Source organism: Pelecanus crispus, chromosome 6 (assembly GCF_030463565.1).
Source record: "Pelecanus crispus isolate bPelCri1 chromosome 6, bPelCri1.pri, whole genome shotgun sequence".
Classification (NCBI taxonomy): Eukaryota; Metazoa; Chordata; class Aves; order Pelecaniformes; family Pelecanidae; genus Pelecanus; species Pelecanus crispus.
In genome coordinates, this window is record NC_134648.1 from 30,361,362 (window position 1) to 30,378,172 (window position 16,811).

At 52.0% G+C, this 16,811-nt stretch overlaps 1 protein-coding gene across 1 annotated transcript; it reads right to left on the reverse strand.

Annotated features, from left to right (window-relative positions):
- Nucleotides 1-1,304: 1,304 nt before the first annotated feature.
- Nucleotides 1,305-4,234, reverse strand: SLC35C1 (solute carrier family 35 member C1). Its single transcript, XM_075713137.1, has 2 exons — nucleotides 3,691-4,234; nucleotides 1,305-1,864 (listed from the first exon to the last, which is right to left on the reverse strand). Exons 1-2 carry the CDS (start codon nucleotides 4,232-4,234, stop codon nucleotides 1,305-1,307), a joined length of 1,104 nt encoding a protein of 367 aa, XP_075569252.1.
- Between the last annotated feature and the right edge of the window lie 12,577 nt (nucleotides 4,235-16,811).

Here is a 16,811-nt window from a genome sequence, read left to right on the forward strand (position 1 = left end):
CAGCATCCCTATTCAAATAACCCTTTACATATAACAGGGCCAGGGGTTTAGAAAGCTGGTGCAATATCACAGCTGACTATAAGATGTTGCTGCTGACCCCTGGGATTGAAAATCACAGCTGTGGAGCAACCTCAGGTGGCACTTGCATGAGACCAGATGGAGGGGCAGAGATTTCTGCAGAACTAAATGTTCAGCAGCAAGTTTCAAGTAAAGGGAATGATGCAGCTGAGCAAAATTAGGATTTCTGGGGGTGAAGGATTCACTGGGCTGGACGTGGGGGAGCATTTAAAAGGAACAAGCCAAAAGACAAACTGCAAACACCAGAGGAGATCCAAAGTAGATATGGATTAAGTCCCCCAAAACAAGCCTAATTTGTAAGAAGCCCATTTTCAAACACAAACCTACCCCCTACACAGAGGGTAAAGAGGACGAGTGTTGCAAGCCCCATGAACTGGCATCTCCACCCTAGAGAAGCAAGGGTTTCGGAGTAACTTTTGCCTTCCTGCCTGTCGCCAAGAGAGGCAGAGGCCAGGCTCGCCCCTCCCCGAGAAAGGCCACCTGAGAGAGCACGCTCTCCCTCACAGGACACAGTGCAGAGGAAACAAGAAGTTTCATTCCTGGTTCTTAGCATGATTTCCCAAACTAACAAACCAGGTGGAGAGAAACACAGGAGAGACCTCAGCAGGATGTCATACTGACTCTTTGGGAAGGAGATCTGGAGGCACTGCTGCTGCTTAGGATTGTACAGAACCAGAAGGGAGGGAATTTCCCATCCTTTACATATTCAATGTAATATTGAATATATTACAACAGGGGGCAATAGGAAGAACAGCTGTTGCCAACCCTTTTACAGCAGAACAGTTTACTGGCATCTATCCCCAACAGCCTGGGTACCTGCCTCCTCCTTACATGGAGGTTCAGGATTTTGTAACTTCAGATTGCATTTATTCACTTAATTCTAGATCCCTAACTACACAAAGCTCCCATCCCAGTCTTTGTCTGCTATGAGCCCACCCCCCAGAAATGCCAATTGCCCAGATTAGGGCAATATCAACATCATTTTAAAAAAAGATCACAAAAAACCTGATTGCTCTCTACAACACATGCTCTCCCCAATACCGATACAGGGTGAGATCCCGTGGATAAAACGTGATCCAGTCAGGTCTTTGGCTCTGGTTCCTGACACAGTTCCCCATACACTTTGGGGGTGAATGTTTTCCTGCTCCTTGCTCTTCTTCTCCCCAGGAGGAAAGGAGCACCAAAGGTTAACCCCCTGGGCACAGAAACAGAGGTGCAGGAGCTGCCTACACACCAGTCTCATTTCTTTCGCTGCTTTTGACATTAGGATCCTCTTGCACCCTTCTCATCTCCAGCCCTTTCACCCACGTGTAGGCGAAGGAGCCCCCCAGAACCATCAAGTTACTTGTCCACCACAAGAAGCTCTTTGCCTCCTCAAAGTAGATAACAGCCAGCACTGTTTGGGCACAGGCCTTGGCTGTCCCAGACACATTGTGGGTGAGTGGGCTAGTGAACTTAATCTGAAGTCCAGTGACATACCCAATGGCAAAGCCAAACACTCCCCCCAGGGTCATCACACCCCAAAAACTGGGGCTCCCCAGCTTGTCAAAATGGTAGAGGGTGCGGAACTCGCCCATCAGCATCATGAGTGGGAAGAAGAGGACACAAGCGTTGACGTTGTTGTAGAAGGTCAGGCGCCAGATGCTACCATCCACCACAGGCAGCACCTTCTTGGTGTAGATGGCATTGAGCGAGACACACAGGCTTGCTAAGATCCCAAAGAATATACCTGGCCACGACAGAGTGCCCTCCTCTCCCTCCTGGTCAACACCCAGCCAGAAGCCACCTGCAACCAAACAAATCAGGTATCATCTGAACAACTGCTGAAGGAGTCAAAGCATACAGTCAGCAATTCATCATCTACCTTATACTGAACCACCACAAGCAGAGACAGGCTTAAGGGCTTCCCTTTTCTATTAAGTGAACCCACAAAGTGTCATGACTAGTGTCCTGGGAAGATTTATTTTGGGAATGTGGTTAATTTTACTGTGCTATCATTCAATCTCAGAGGACTGATTCCCACACTGAGCAGGCAGCATGAGTTTAGAAACTGTTATTCCAAAGAGCCATGAACTAAAGTTAAAGCTACTTTTTGTGTATAGGTCATTCTCAGGAGATCATGATTTTTTTTTTTTTTAATTGAAAAAGGCAGCAAACTGACACACGGGTAGCAAGAAATATTCCTCAAGCTTTTTTTTTTTTTTAAAAAAAAAAGGCTCACAGGCTTTGCTGTGCTGTTAACAGGAAGGGAAAGATAGGTCTGAAAAGAAGATAGAAAGATAGTAAACACATGGATGTAATGTTAAGGAGCTTGACCCAGGGGAAAAAAAAAAAACACAACAACCACAAGGCAGAAACCAAGTGTAGTATCTTCAACACATTAAAATTCTTCAATGGGTAATGCACTCTTCAACCACCTCCAAAACAGGAGCTACAGGCTTTGTGTTTCCAAGGCAGAGAGGGAGACCTCTCCCCATCCAGTTCGTAAGCAAAACATAAAAGGGGAGATGCGCTACTGAAGGAGCACTGCACAGCCTCTCCATTAGCTGCTTTATGTTGGAGGCCACCTGGGAAGTTGCCTGCAAAGTGGCTGATGTGCTTTAAACTAAGCCCAAATACAAATGAGTTCAATGCACAGACAGGAAGGACTTTGCGTCAGGCCACAGAGGATGCTCAGCTGTGCTGCTACAGGCATACGGGCAATGCTCCCCCAGCAAAAGGAGATGGAGCCAGGGCGAGAGAGAGTCTTAAAGAAACCCTGCAAGGCTGGCAGATGCCATAGTCCTGGGCAATACCCGAACAGAAGACTAGCTGAAGGCAATTGCTTGCATCACTTGGGTGGAAAACACAGTAGCTCCGTTCCTGTTCACCTCTTCTGTGGAGAGGAGACTCTCTTGTCTCATTTTCGTCTGAATCCAGCTGCTTGTCTAAGCACCAAAGTGAACACCCATCCACCTGGCACCAGACTGAAGTCAACATTTCATCATTCTTGGCATCTAAATGGCCCTCCAGCAGAAGGTAGCCTTTGGCATTACCGATGCCTTTGGAATGAAAGCCTTCTAAGCAATTCCCGTTAAGCCTGCCCTACATACTAACCACACAACCAGATCTTCTGGTGGTGTTTTATGCTTGGCTTGATCAGCTAACCCTTCATCACTTGCATTCAGCCTGTCTGAATTGGATGGCTCCATTGTATGGTCCCAATGGTGCTGAGATAAATACTGTTATTGTTACCAAAGTTAATAATCAACAAGCACTTGAGAACAGGGAGAAAGCCACCTGCTGTTTTCTGGCCTTTGTGGGCGGGGGGGGGAAAAGGTAAGGCAAGTTAAACTTCATTAGAGTAGATAGGTTTTAGTGCTCAAAGGAAGAAAGGGAGCCATGGTCAAGTAAGAGTAATTTCCTTTCTTAACGAGTTACCTACATGCTCCAGACATGGGAAGCGGGTCGCCCAAGGCAGAGCAAAGCACAAGCCCTGAGCTACCCGACCTCACCAGGGAACCACCGTGCAGGTGGGGACGGTTTCCCAAGGGGAAGACACCCCACCTCCGGCACTCCAAGGTTATGGGGCCAGCTGTTGGGTGGGTGCAGCCCCCTCCCGCTCCCCCTCACCTATGATGACTCCGCAGGCCAGGAGGGCGTAGAGGGAGGTGGTCTGCTTGAGGAGCAGGTAGGAGAGCAGCACGTTGAAGACGGTGGTGAGGGAGCGCCCCACGTTGTAGAAGGCCACGCCGACGTGCTTGAGGCAGAGGTTGTTGGAGGTGACCATGCCAATGAAGACAGCAGAGAGGGGCAGGACGCTGCGGGACACCTTGGGGTCGAGGCGCAGGGCAGGCAGGCCCGCGCAGGGGGGCCCGCAGGCCGCCCCCACGCTGAGGCCCAGGCAGAGGGCGGCCGTCAGGGCGCACTGGAAGAAGGTGACGAAGAGCGGGGCGTTGAGGCGCAGAGAGGGGCTGTCCAGCAGGTACTTGTTGAGGAAGACCATGGCGATGGAGGTGAACCAGTAGAGGCAGACCACCACGGCGATGCGCAGGGCCCGCAGCAGGAAGGGCGCCCGCCGGCCCCCGCCGCCCTCGGCCGGCAGCAGCGGGTCGGCGCCGCCGCTGCCCAGCGCCATCCGCAGGATCCCCGTCCGCGTCAGCTGCGCCCTGGTCATGGCGGGCGCGGGCCGTCAGCCGACGGCCGTCAGCCCCGGCCCGGCCCGCCCCGGCCGCCCTCCTCCCGCCGCCGGCCCCACTCACCCGCTCACCCGCCGCCGGCCCCGCGCTTCCCGGAGCGCCGCGGCCCCGCCCGCCGCCCTTTATTCACGCCCCGCGGGCGCCGCTCGGCGCCTCCCCGGCCGCCCGGCCGCGCCGCCATGTCGGGGGAGGGCCCGGCCCGGCCCCGCCGCCCCGCCGCCCCGCCCCGGGCCAGGCCGCGGCAGGCGGGGAGCGCCGGCGGGGGCAGCGCGGGCGATGGGCGACCGGGGCAATTTGGCGAGGAGCGGTCGGCTGAGCAGGGCTCCTCCCGCACCCCCGCGCAGCCAGAAGTGAAGGGCTTGCTGCGGGGGAAGTGCTGCGAGGTGGCAGGACGGGGTGAGCGGCACCGGGTTCCTCCGGCCTTGCTGGGCAGTGGGCGGCAGGGCCGGGGCGCGAAGGAGGTCACTGGTAGCGGCCGCGGTGTCGGGAACAACACCCGCTCTGCTACCTCGTATCGCTGTCCTTTATGTGCTGGCTGGAGCAAAGGGGATCTGGGTCTTGCACGTTCAGTGATTTTCTAACGCCGATTTTGCCCACAGCCCGCCAGAAAGTACAGGTCTGTGCTCTGCCGCCTAAGCCTATTTACAGAAACAAAGTTTGCATTTTTATGGGTGTAAATAAAACCTTTCCGATACGACCTGAATGAAGTAGACAAGGTGACACCTGCAAACAGCTCATAGGGACAGTACAAGGAAGTGTCGGCTGCCTTATTCCCCTTCCTGCAGCGTTAACTTTGAAATCTAATCAGGAGAATGTCACTGCCGATGCCCTTAACTACTCGGGTACTGATGTGCAGCCTGTGTTGAACCCTGCACCACCCTGCTATGTTGTAAGCAATGCAGGAACTACCCACTTAAAAGGTAGCCTGGGTATTGGGGTAAGCTGCACACACTCTCCTGCTAAAACGGTTATCCCACAGTCCTAAATCATCATTCCAGGTATAAAAGACCCATCTGCCCATACTCACATGCCAAAAGGTCCCACCTTCTCTTACTGGTGCTTCATAACAAAGGAGCCTTTTCAATACCGAACTCGAGCATGTTGTGAATTCAAACTGCTGGACAGGACAAAATAAATTAAAATTAGTACCAGATTCCATGTGGTGGGGGAGGCAGCAGCGAGCTCAGTGTCAAACATTGGTCGTACAATCTCCCACTTCTTACTTCAGCTGAGACTGCTGCAAAATGTCTGGTCTGCAATGTCCTGGGGCCCAGCAATTCGCAGAGGGTGCAATTAAGGGGATTTTGGAGGCAAGGTGAGTGATGTTAATTGCCCTCATAGCAGCTATGCTCTTGCAGTTTGTGAAGGACAGAAGCATAGCAGGGGGGAGAGAAATGATGTCTTTCATTAGACCAGTTGATAGGGCTGGAAAATGTTTCAGGCATAATGTGCTCCTCTCAAATCTCTGAAATCACACTTGATTTTTTTTTTGCCCCAGCTGCATCAGTTGGTTTAGTGAAAGATGTTGCCTTGCCTTATAGCCCTTCTCTTGTAAACAGCACATGGGTGCTGGAGGGAATCACGTTCCTTCTGGACAGAGAAAGTTGGTGCCTGGTTGTTTGCTCTGGACTGCTGAGCACTGCTCTGGGTACGTGCTGAGCACCAGCTCTCACCCCTGCACCTTGTGATGGGCTATCAGGTGCCTTTCCAGCCTGGTGGAGCCCTTGCAACCCCAAGCGAGTTTTGCCTCCTCGCCTCCCCGACCTCCCCGTTCTGCCTGCCTGTTCAGGCAGCCGGGAGGGTGGCAGCGGTGCATGGTGTTTGCACACATGGGGCGTGAGAGCAGGGGACGCAGGCCTGCAGCTCCTGCCGTGGAAACAGCAGAGATCATGACTCTGCAGAGGTGCTGCCATCAAGGCAGGGAAAGCTGCTATCGATATGCTGGAAATGACTGACTGGTGTCCCCTCTAGCTCAGCCGTGCTTTGATCCTGCTGCTAGAAGTGCAGCTAGCACTTACTCATTGCAAGCTTCCTATCCCGCATCCCTTCCCATCCACCTCCTTCCAGTGCCTGGCCCAGCGCTTCTCCCGTACACGGCATCAGTTGAAAAAGTAAGAAAAAGAAATCGAACAGCCTGGGTGTGAGGCACTGGGTTGGTTCTAGAGGTCCCGGTGGCCTGTTACACATATCTGTGGCTTCAGCATCACATGTTTGTCTTGAATTTCAAGGAAATGACCTCTCCTACCACTATGTTGCAAGTATGACAGTGCCTCTGGCAGAATCAGAGCCAGATATAGATCTTTCCCCTGCCCCCTCTGCCACTTGCTAGTGTTGTTCAAAACGTCTTCTCTAAACTAAACATAGAAATTAGAGATGGAAAGAAACCCAACCCTCAATTCCATCTTGTCTGCTCATTCAGCACATAGAAGATTGCTTTGTCCTGCACAAGTTTGAAATATCCCAATCAATAAAATGTTCATTGCTTCTCCTGGGGGATTGTTCTCCAGCCTTATCACACATGTGTGGCACGTCTGCATGGCAGAATAGCGCTCTCAGCTCTGCCAATATAACTCCCTGGTGTTGACAATGTATTCCAAAATAAAAGTGATTTACTCTTGAATAATCAGGTAGTCTGTGATAGTTGTGCTGGTCAATCTCCTTAGGCAGAGCTTGTCTACAGCATGGCAATGGTTCTGACAAGTGCTTTGAATAAAGGCTCGCCTAGGCGCAAAAACTGACTGGCAGAGTTACTCTGCCATAGCTGTGCCTGCCTACCTGCCTCAAAGGGATGCTCTGCTTTGGGGGGAAAGGTGGTCTAAAGTTGTAGGTGATTTAGAAATTTCAGAGTAAAGGTGGTAATGAAGAGGTTATAATGCTAATTGGAGCTGTTGTGACAATGTAGTGTTGTCTCCTGCACAGCACCAGCCTTGGGCTTCCTTGAATTAATTCCTGCTTGAATTAAACCTGATCTTTTAGGAAAAAAAAAAATCAATCTCGATTAGAAATACTTCCAGGGATATTGAATTCAGTAGGACACTAGCAATATTACTCCAATGGCTGATTATTTCTCACTAAATAATGTACACTCTTTTTCATGCTTAGAGTTGCCTGGTTCAAGATTTCAACCTCTGGATCTTGTTACAGCTTTGCTGATTTTTTACAAGCAAGCGCTTACAGGCAGATGAAGTTACCTTTTAACCTAGTTTTTTGAGAAGATAAATACATTTAACTTCCTTACAGAACATGTTTATCATGCTACACCAGCAGCAATTCACTTCCTTATGCAGATGAGACCTAGATATTTTCCTGCCCTGATGCTTGGTTGTATATTAACACGATAGCACATATTGTGAAGAGCCAGCACAGGAATATTTCTTGCTTAGGAGTGTGCTGCTTCATGTTCCCTGAGTGTTTTCAAAATAAACAGTTGTCACTAGTGGAGGTCTGAGGCTGGAAAATAAGCAGCCTTGGCAGGTTCTTTGTGTTGGGAACTCTGGCTGCCTCAGTAGTGTCCTTGTTCCCATGTCCTGCAAGATGCCTGTGCTGCTGCCGGTGGCTGGCACGCCTGCCGGCATGCACACACACACACGCATGCACTCCTGTGTCCTATTTAATCCTTTCCTATGTGAACAGAAAACCTTTTAAAATATGACAGGCAGTGGTCCCCAGAGGAGAGCTCTCCCCTTCCCCCTTAAATTATGTGACCTACTTGAAAGCAAGCAAATCAGGTGATAACCAGCAGCCCAGCTGATAAAATAGCAATGGGTTTTGGGGTGTAGGTCAAACCCAGCGGTGAGATGGCATAAATTGCATTTCCTGGCCACACAGGAGACCTGGATGTACTGACCAGCGTGTTGGTGAGGGAACAAGTCCTTTGTAAGTCATGTAGAATAGCAAACACAGCAGAAAACACCACTGGTTTTGAGTATTTCTGGGTCTTTAGGAAGACCCCTTGGGGGTTAGAAATAGGGCTCATTCCACTACCTGGAATGGGAAATGGAAGAAACCAGCTCAGCAGTGAGGTCATTCCAGTGTATTTTGGTATTTATTGTTCCTTGTGTGTATGGTGGATCCGATTTCCAGTTAATACAAGCATCCCCAATGCAGATGTTTGTAAAGTGTGGGGCTAACGAGTCAAGGCATCAATATAGCTTTATATATGTATTAACACATGTACACATGCATATACAAACAGATATGTAAGTATATGTATATCTGTACATATGCATATGTGTGTGTGCATGCTCAGCCTGTATATAGTCAGTGTGACCCCACAATGGCATCCAAGCAGGGGCCAACAACCCGGGAGGGTTCACCTGTAACAGAAGTATTACTTTACTGGACCTACTGGTGATTCCTCTGGTTTGCTGTGTACCTCAGCAAAATTAGCTTGAGCCTTCAAGGTTTCAAGTTTGAACTGCAGATATTGCCTGGTAACAACAGGTCTCAGCTGTCACACTGTTATTTCATATTTGCTGATAATTAATACAGGGGAAGGAGGCCAATGCAAAATCCAAGCCTGATTTATCAGGTCAAAACAGCTGGATCAGGTGTCTCTCTGCTAGGTAGTAAACATGAGTCAGGGTGAGAAAAAAGAAAATCTTGGTATCATCCCCAAACAACACCTGTTTCTAGCACCAGCATTTCCCATTATGATACAGCATCTTTCCAGACTCTCCCTCATTTGTAGGAGAAATGGCTGTGCCAGGGTAGTGCTGCCGTAGCTCTCTGTCGTGCAAGATAATAGATGTCTCTGCAGTTGCATCGTGGAAAAACATGGAGCACCTGGGGAGTCCAGTGCAGAGGTGGCCTGGTGTCACTGCAAAATGGGAACAGATTTGGTCCAGGTGGATTTATTAGCTGTGGTTCTGTGCCAGCCTTGCTGGCCCAGGCAGCTGCTGCAAAGATGCTTTGGTGCCTGCCCCACGTGCCATCCTCCAGCAGCTTGGTGGCACCAGCTGGAGAGTGCTTGGATCCACCTGCACCCAGCTCAGGCACCTTCTTGGACTCCAGGACATGGGGTCTCCAGAGTCTGCTGGAACTCAGCCCAGAAAGGGCTAACTCCCAGCTGGATCCAAACCAGCTCTGTAACTGGATCAAAACCAGCACTGCCCGGGCTCTTCAACCTCTGCATGTCTGGTGCCAGGGCCCTGGAGCAGTCGTGCTGATGCAGCTCTTTATGGAGACAATGGGGTCCGCCAGGACCTCTGCGTGGGCTCTGTGCCATGCCAAAGCATCCCTGGGCTTTGTGGACCCAAGCGGTTTCTGGAAGCAGTGCAGGTGCCCCAGCAGCTAATAAACTCGGCCACATCTCCGACTGTCTCTGCATCTGGAGCATGCTTAATCCCCAGCCTGGGTAATCTGACTGCACGTAAGTGGAAGAATAGTGCATAAAAAATAATTAATGAAGGTTTCTCCTGTCTTGTTCTTTCCTGGGTTCCTGAGGACTCCTGCCTTGACTGGGGAAATGGTGGGGGACCTGCTTTGACCACGGGCAGAGACCGGAGGTGAAGGCAGCAGCAAGTTCCTTCCACCCCCAAATTAAAGCATCATCATCTGGCAGATCTCTGAGCCTGGATCCTTCCCCTGTCCTGCTCCCCTGGCGTGAAAGTCAAGCCCTGCCTGAAACAGCCAGACCTTAGACCCGACTGAACACCTGCACCAGAGGTGCGGGGGGAATGAGCTGCATTATAAAGTGTGGTTGTGGCAGAAGTGACACTAGAGGGCAGGGCTGGCACATGGTTGGAGCCTTCCCAGGCAGGGCTGGGACGAGCCTGGGGCTGGACTTGGGGGGGACTGGGGTAGGGGTGGACAGGACTGGGGCGAGGCTGGGGCAGGACTGGGGTTGGGGTGGAGGGGAGCCCTGGCCTTGCTGTCCTGCTTCGCCTGCCCGCTTGCAGCCTTGGTAGGCAGGAGTGGGCGCACACCACGCAGCAAAGGCCGTGAGCTCTGCAACTGCTTTCTGGGGCGCGTCGGGATGCTAGGGCATGGCGTGCATCTTCAGCTGCCCATGCTGGGCTTCTCTGCTAAGTACTTGGCCTCTGTCACCATCCAGGAACGGTATGAAACCAGACCCCAAGGGTCCTGGCGTTAGCTTAGAAATCACGGCACCACACAAAACAGTACGGATTATATACACTGCCCGGTTCCTGTGTGTTTCCCGTGCACCCCCCGCCACCCTCCACCTCATTCCTGTGGCCTGTGGCAGCCTCTGCTCCCCACCCACACCAGGCAGAGGGAGCTGGCTGGGACCTGACCAACCTTGCACAGCAGAAATGACTCAAGAAGGCAGGGTGAAAACTGGCAGCCCGCGGCAGACAAGTGAGCAGTTAGCTAGGCGTGAGGAAGCTGCTGCTTAGTCCCTCTGGCTCTGCAGAAAAGAGGATAACCTTGGGGGGAGGTGTCCCTGTGCCCATCCCAGGGTGCCCCCCCCCCATTCGGAGGGATGGCTGGGGATGGCTCCGCTTGCCACGGCTCGGGAGCAGCCTGGCCGCAGTGATGCTGAGACTCCACTTGGGTCTGGAAATGGCCCCGCTGCCACGGCTGGGTCAGGCAAGGGACCAGCAGCCTGGCTCCCCAGGAGCAGGGTGGGCAGGTAGCGGGCTGTGATTTATAAGACAAGCCCTTGGAAACTCTCCGAACCCAGTGCTTAAGTGCTTCTGAATGGCAGCATTAATTACTATTAAAAACACACATTTATATCTCTCTCACCTGCTTTAAATCCTGTGAAATTAGATTCCCTACCCATCCCTTCCAGCCTCGGTGGCAGCTCAGGGTGTTTTATAGGCCTATAAAGCCCTGCAGTACCTGCTGTCTACATGGGCTCTTATTTACGAGGCCTTTAACAGGCTTCCTGGCTGCACCGTGTAAGCCCCCTGATCATTTCATTTCCATGTCCCATGGAGGGAGCCATCCCCTTGGCTGCCCCGCCAGCTGTTCCTCCCCGCAGGGAGCAGCTGATGCAGAGCTCCGGCTACCTGGGGTGGGAGCGACACCGTGCCAGGGGTCCTGATCAAACCCATTTCCACTATTTGGCCCAGCCTCTCTGGTTTTATGTAGAAAAGGGATTCAGCGAGACAAGTGCCTCGTGACAGGGTTGCGAATGTCCTCGTTTGCTTGTTCTTTACAGCAGAGTCATGCCAGGCATCACCAAAAGTCACCCGGCACCTCCCAGGGCTGGGAGCTGAGCAGCCCTAAGACCCTAGATTTACTGAGCACAGAGACAGTAGTTTGTATACATGTAAAGCTTTGTTTGTGTAGGTCCTATGTAAAAAGCAAATACTATTTCCATGGTTTATTCTTTCTTTTTGGAGGGTGGAGGTGAACTGTGTAGATGTAACTTAAAATGCCAGCTTTTCCCTAACGGACTGCAGCCATTTTACAACTCATCATATATTGAATGCCTCAATGGTGTGTTTAAAAATATATTATGCCTTTGGACTGAGATGCAAACCCCATTTTCTTGAGGGCCCTCTTGTCCCCATGTCACAGGGTACAGGGTGGGGTAGAGGTGGGAGCTTGGTTCTTTTCCAGGGCTCTCCTATATAATTTCCCCATTGCTGGCTCTGTCCCCCCAGCACTTCTGGGACCTCAGACCTGCTGGACACCAGATGCTGCTCTGGGGAATTGGCCAAATTTGTGTGCCTGTGTCAGCCTGCTGGGGAGGAATTGATAGATATCTCTGCCTTCTGACTCCCAGGCTGAGCATGTTAATTTATAGATTGGATATGTCGCTCCTGATAAACGATATCTTACTTCCCTAATGCTGCCTTCAAATTGAGTTTTTAAGGCTAGGTCAGGTGGAGAAACCAAAGGGTGACTCTGCTTTCACTTTGCTCTGGCTTCGTTCTCCGCAGTTGGGCTGAAGTCGGCTTTGCAGGTGAGAGATGGATCTGGTGTGGCAGGGATGTTCCCCCTGCCTTGGTGGCCAAGTGGGCAGACTGTCTTCCCCAAATGGGGCTCCAAAGCCCCCCACCTGGCTCCCCCAGGTGCTCAGTTTGCTCTGAGGTGTTTTTGGGGAGGGCCAGCCTGGGCATCTCTGTGGGATGCCCCATCAGCACCCTTCCTCCCTCCCTCCCCACTGCACCCTGCAAGTGCACAAGCAGCCAGCTCCCCTGGGACAGGGTTGCCGCCATAGCAGGACACCTCCCGCTGCCCCCCACACAGCATCACGCCAGACCATCCTGCACTTTCTGCCTCTCCAGTCAAAATGCAAGTTATTTATGGAGCAGCATCTGATTTTCCCTGCCAGAAAAGCCATTTCCTACAGCCTTGCAAGGCCCAGGGCATATCTGGGCTGCGCTGGTGGGCTGCAAAGGGTCCGCAGTACTCTCTTGCTTCCCTCCTGATGAAGATAAAGGGTCCAAAGCCTCTGTAGGACCTGTCCTGGTTATCTCCTGCCACTTGGGGAGATAATGGGAGGCAAGGAGGCTAACTCTCCTGGGCTCGGAGAAGAACAGAAGAGCTGCATTTCCCTCCTCCTCCCCAGCAATGTGAACAAAACCAAAAACCCCCTTCTCCCAAAGCACCCTGAGTGATGCCCAGGAAGAGGGGAGGAAGTTTGGATCCATCCTTGGGGGGGACTGGAGGTGCAGGTGCCCCCCATGCATGCCAAAGGGGGGGTGTCCCAGCAGCCCGAGGTGGCAGGTCTTGGGCGCTTGTGGCACGGTGGGGCTCAGTTCTTCAGTGTTTGGCTGGTGTGAGGTGCTGGATGGCAGAGCTGGGAGCTGCCTGATAGGGATTGATGGCTTTGGGTTTCTTAAGCCAACAGTGTGCAATTGCTGCTGCCAGGGGCTGGGGCAGCATGGCAAGGCAGGGGTGGTGGAGCAGGGGCAGTCTGTCTGGCAGGGAAGAGGCATTTCCCAAAGGCTGAATGGGAGGGTTGCAACCGGGTGGTGACGAGACACTTATGCTGAGGCTGGGGCAAATCTCTGATCAGGCAATATGAGCCCAGCTGTCCTCCTCATCCTCCTCCGTGCGGCTCCATTCCCAGTCTCTTTCAACACTGCTGAGCTGCCTGCTTGGCAGACGGTGGGGCTGGGGCTTAGACCTTGCTGAGGAGGGTGCCTGAGCTCGGGCTTGCCCAGGAGCACAAGGCAGTACCAGAAGGCTCCCAGCACTGGCTCCTGCCCACACCTGAAGCCAACAGTGTACCCATGGCTACTCTCCAGGGAAAAGTGGCGTTTCCCTTTCTCTGCATGTTTCAGGTGGCGTCTGCTGAGCATTAATCCCTTCAGGGGATGTGCCTGAATGAACACAAGCAAAGCTGTGGTGAGGATCCTTCTCCAGCAGCAGAGGACTGTTTTCTGGAGCAAGGCCAATGGCTTAGAGCTGTACATACGTGAGCAGCTTTGTTCCTCCTCCAGGGAGCTGACTAACAAAGTTAAGAGTTGGCCAAACAGCCAGGATTAAGCATATCATTGCTCTAACCCTCCTGAGGTTACAGTGGTTAAAGGCACGTGTGTGAGACCTGTTTAGCTTGTCATTACCAAGCCCTGGCTTATTTTCTTGTTCCCCAAGAATGGAGTTTGCTGAAGCCACCTCTTTATGTCCTTTATGCATGAGTGTCACCGTAATAACACAAAATAAATCAGCCCAGTGAATACCTTCCACAGGTGATGAAAGAAGCAGCCAGTAATGCCTCACAGAGGCGGGAACCTTCCGCTCAGAGCTAACTCTGAAACCTAATAAACCATCATCCAAACTACACCACAGTCCTTGCCCAATTTCCAACAACCACAGCAGTCAAAATTTCCCTGCACAACAATCACAGCTGTTTGAGATCGCAAATCCTGCAGCACATTGGAAACAAAAAATGATGGAGCTGGGAACAATAAACTGAATTTGAACTTCCAATTAAAAAAAACCACAGAGGAGGCGGCTGTGATTTGATTCAGATTTAATTCAATCCAAGCTTCCCCCTTTCAAGGTTTGTTTTTTTCCCCCAGCTGCTGCAGACTCACCCATCCGCTGCAGTGCAAGCTGCAGAATAAACCTTGCTGCTGAATTTAGGTCAAGCTTGCCAGGGAATACACAGGACCTTGGCTGTTATTAAATGAGTATGGTTAGCATGAAGACCACATTGCAAATGCAAGAGTGGATGCTTTAAAGCCAGCACCCAGCTCTGTTGCACCTGAAGGACCTGTGAGCAGTGGAGGGGGGATGGAAGCTGGCATGGCGCATGGGGGAACAAATGTGCTCGTGAGCCGTGTCTCCCAAAACTAGTAAGTTCAAACCCTCAGCCTCCCTGTGGCCTGGAATCTTGGTACCAAGGATGCATTACCCCAAGCAGAGAAGAAAAATCCCTGGTCAGAGGAAGCCAGGGCAGAGTGGAGGCTGATGGCAAAACCCTCTCTAGCCGCCTCCTCCCCTGCCATTCCAGCTGGCTGCACAGGAGCATTATCACCATAATTATATTTGTACTTTTTAACCTCTGGCTCCTGTTCGTGTGATGCTGAACGCTCTCACACCCAGAATATTAACAAGGGGATCGCAGGACCCATTGGAGCCCGGCACCCATGAACAAGCAGGAGGAAACAGGGCGAGGAGCCCTGACCTCCCAAACCACTCAAAGTAGAGGGAGAGCAGGCAAGGGCTGCCCGCAGCAGGGAGCTGCTGCTGGGCATCCAGCTGTGAGCCTGGGACAGCAGAGGAGGAGAAGCGCATGTGAGGCTGGGAAGCAGGCTCAGGCTGGGCACGGGGCTGGGAAGGCGGCTCCTGCTGTGGCACAACCAAGGCAATCCCTTTCATCTGGCTGTGGTCATCAACAACGCAGAATCCAAGCAGCAAGAGGGCTGCTGTCAGTGCTCCAATACATGGAGCAGGTTGTACCCTGCAAATCATCCCATGGAGGAAGGCAGAGAAGGGCCAGCTTATGCCTCACAGAGGAGCTGCTGGCTGCTGTAATGTAACCCAGGAGCTGCAGGGCTCTTTGGAGCGGTCTGTAGTCTGGTGATGGCAGAGGCACGTCTTGGGTCGTCGCATCCCTGCTGCCCCATTCTGCGTGGGATAGCACAGGGTCCATATAGTCAGAACCAGGTGGGTTTTTTTTTAAAAAAAAAAAAGATATACATGTCCTTTCTGGTAAGAAATACTCCCCCTCCTCAGGAGGCATCCCTTCCTTGCTTCCACTAGTTCCTCACAGGGTATGAAGACCCTTCCCAGCAGCTCACTGAACACAAGCACTCACATAACTTCTGCCCTGAGCCCCCACCCTGGTTCGCTCTGAGGCCCCCAGGTTGCCAGCTGGGGCAGACAGGCTGGAGAAAAGCAAATACTGAAAGTCAGAGGGGAATCATCTCATGGGCACAGCCAGTCCTGCAATAACATGTCCCACATTAACTGGTCCTGCTGCAGGTGGCTGGAGGCCAGGAGGGAGAGGAGCGAGGCTTGTCGATGTGCATCCATCTTGTACCCTGCCCATCCCCTGCCAGGGCTTCCCAGCACACAGGGGAATGGCATCACCCCAATACCTGCAGCATTCCCAGCTGTGCCCCTTGTTACACACCCCAAGCTGAGCTCCATATTCCCCAGCGCATGGGTCCCCAGTGCTTGTTTTGTGCTAACAGGGCTGCTGTGACTCTGATTGTCTGATAAATGTAATTGAAGCCTCTGCCTTACCCTAGCATTACTACATGGAGCTGGAGACAGGAGTTAACAGTAGCTGAAGCACAGCTGTGGTGCCTCCTGCCCTCTCTGCAATGCTCCCGGGCAGTCAGTGCCGTGCTCTGGGTCATTCCTGTGCTGCTGCCTCCGATCTAGGGAAATGCTCTGTCGCACAGCCCTGCTGTATCCAGCCAGCTCATACAGTCCTTTAACCTGCACCTTTTTGGTTGTGCAGAATCTTTCTCTCACTCATACACTTGAAGGAGGCCCTTTAATGCACTTCTGCTTTATTACTTGTCTTTTTCAATTTACCTATAGCCAGTTACGCTGTGTGAGGCCAAGCTCTCCTGCACCACTTGCCAACAATACTGTGTTGTTGCAGACAATTAGACAAAGAAGCCACTCAAAGGATTCTCCAGGTAAGGTTACATCTCAAAATCCATCAGTAAAACAGGAGACCAGAGCATACGCAGGGCTATTGCATCAGGCATCAGTAAGAGGAGGTAAGATTGCAGAGCCTGTGGGTTTGGGAAAGTGTTTGTTCTCCAGCATCCCACGGGGCTACTGGCAGGATTAGGAGCATTACTCTGCAGCAGGATCATTTGAGCATAGAGTTTGTTAGTCATCAAGCTGAGCAGCAGCCTTCAAATAAGGCATGGAAGTGCAGATTTCTGCAGGGAAGGGACTGGGCTGGGTTTGGGGGAGCAGAGCGATCCCCTGCCGATGTGGAGCCAGGCACTGTAGGGTGGTTGATCACCTCTCAGGGAGTACTCTTTTAGAAAACCAGTGACAATCACAGGGCCAGGGCTCTGGCAACTAGTATTGTCCCTCCTTTTAATTGCAAGCTCTTTTGTTTGAAGTGAAGAATGCCCACAGATGAAATTATATCAGCTAAAATTGAGTGCATCCCACACTGAAGATATCCAGGACGGACAGGCCATCTGGAACAAG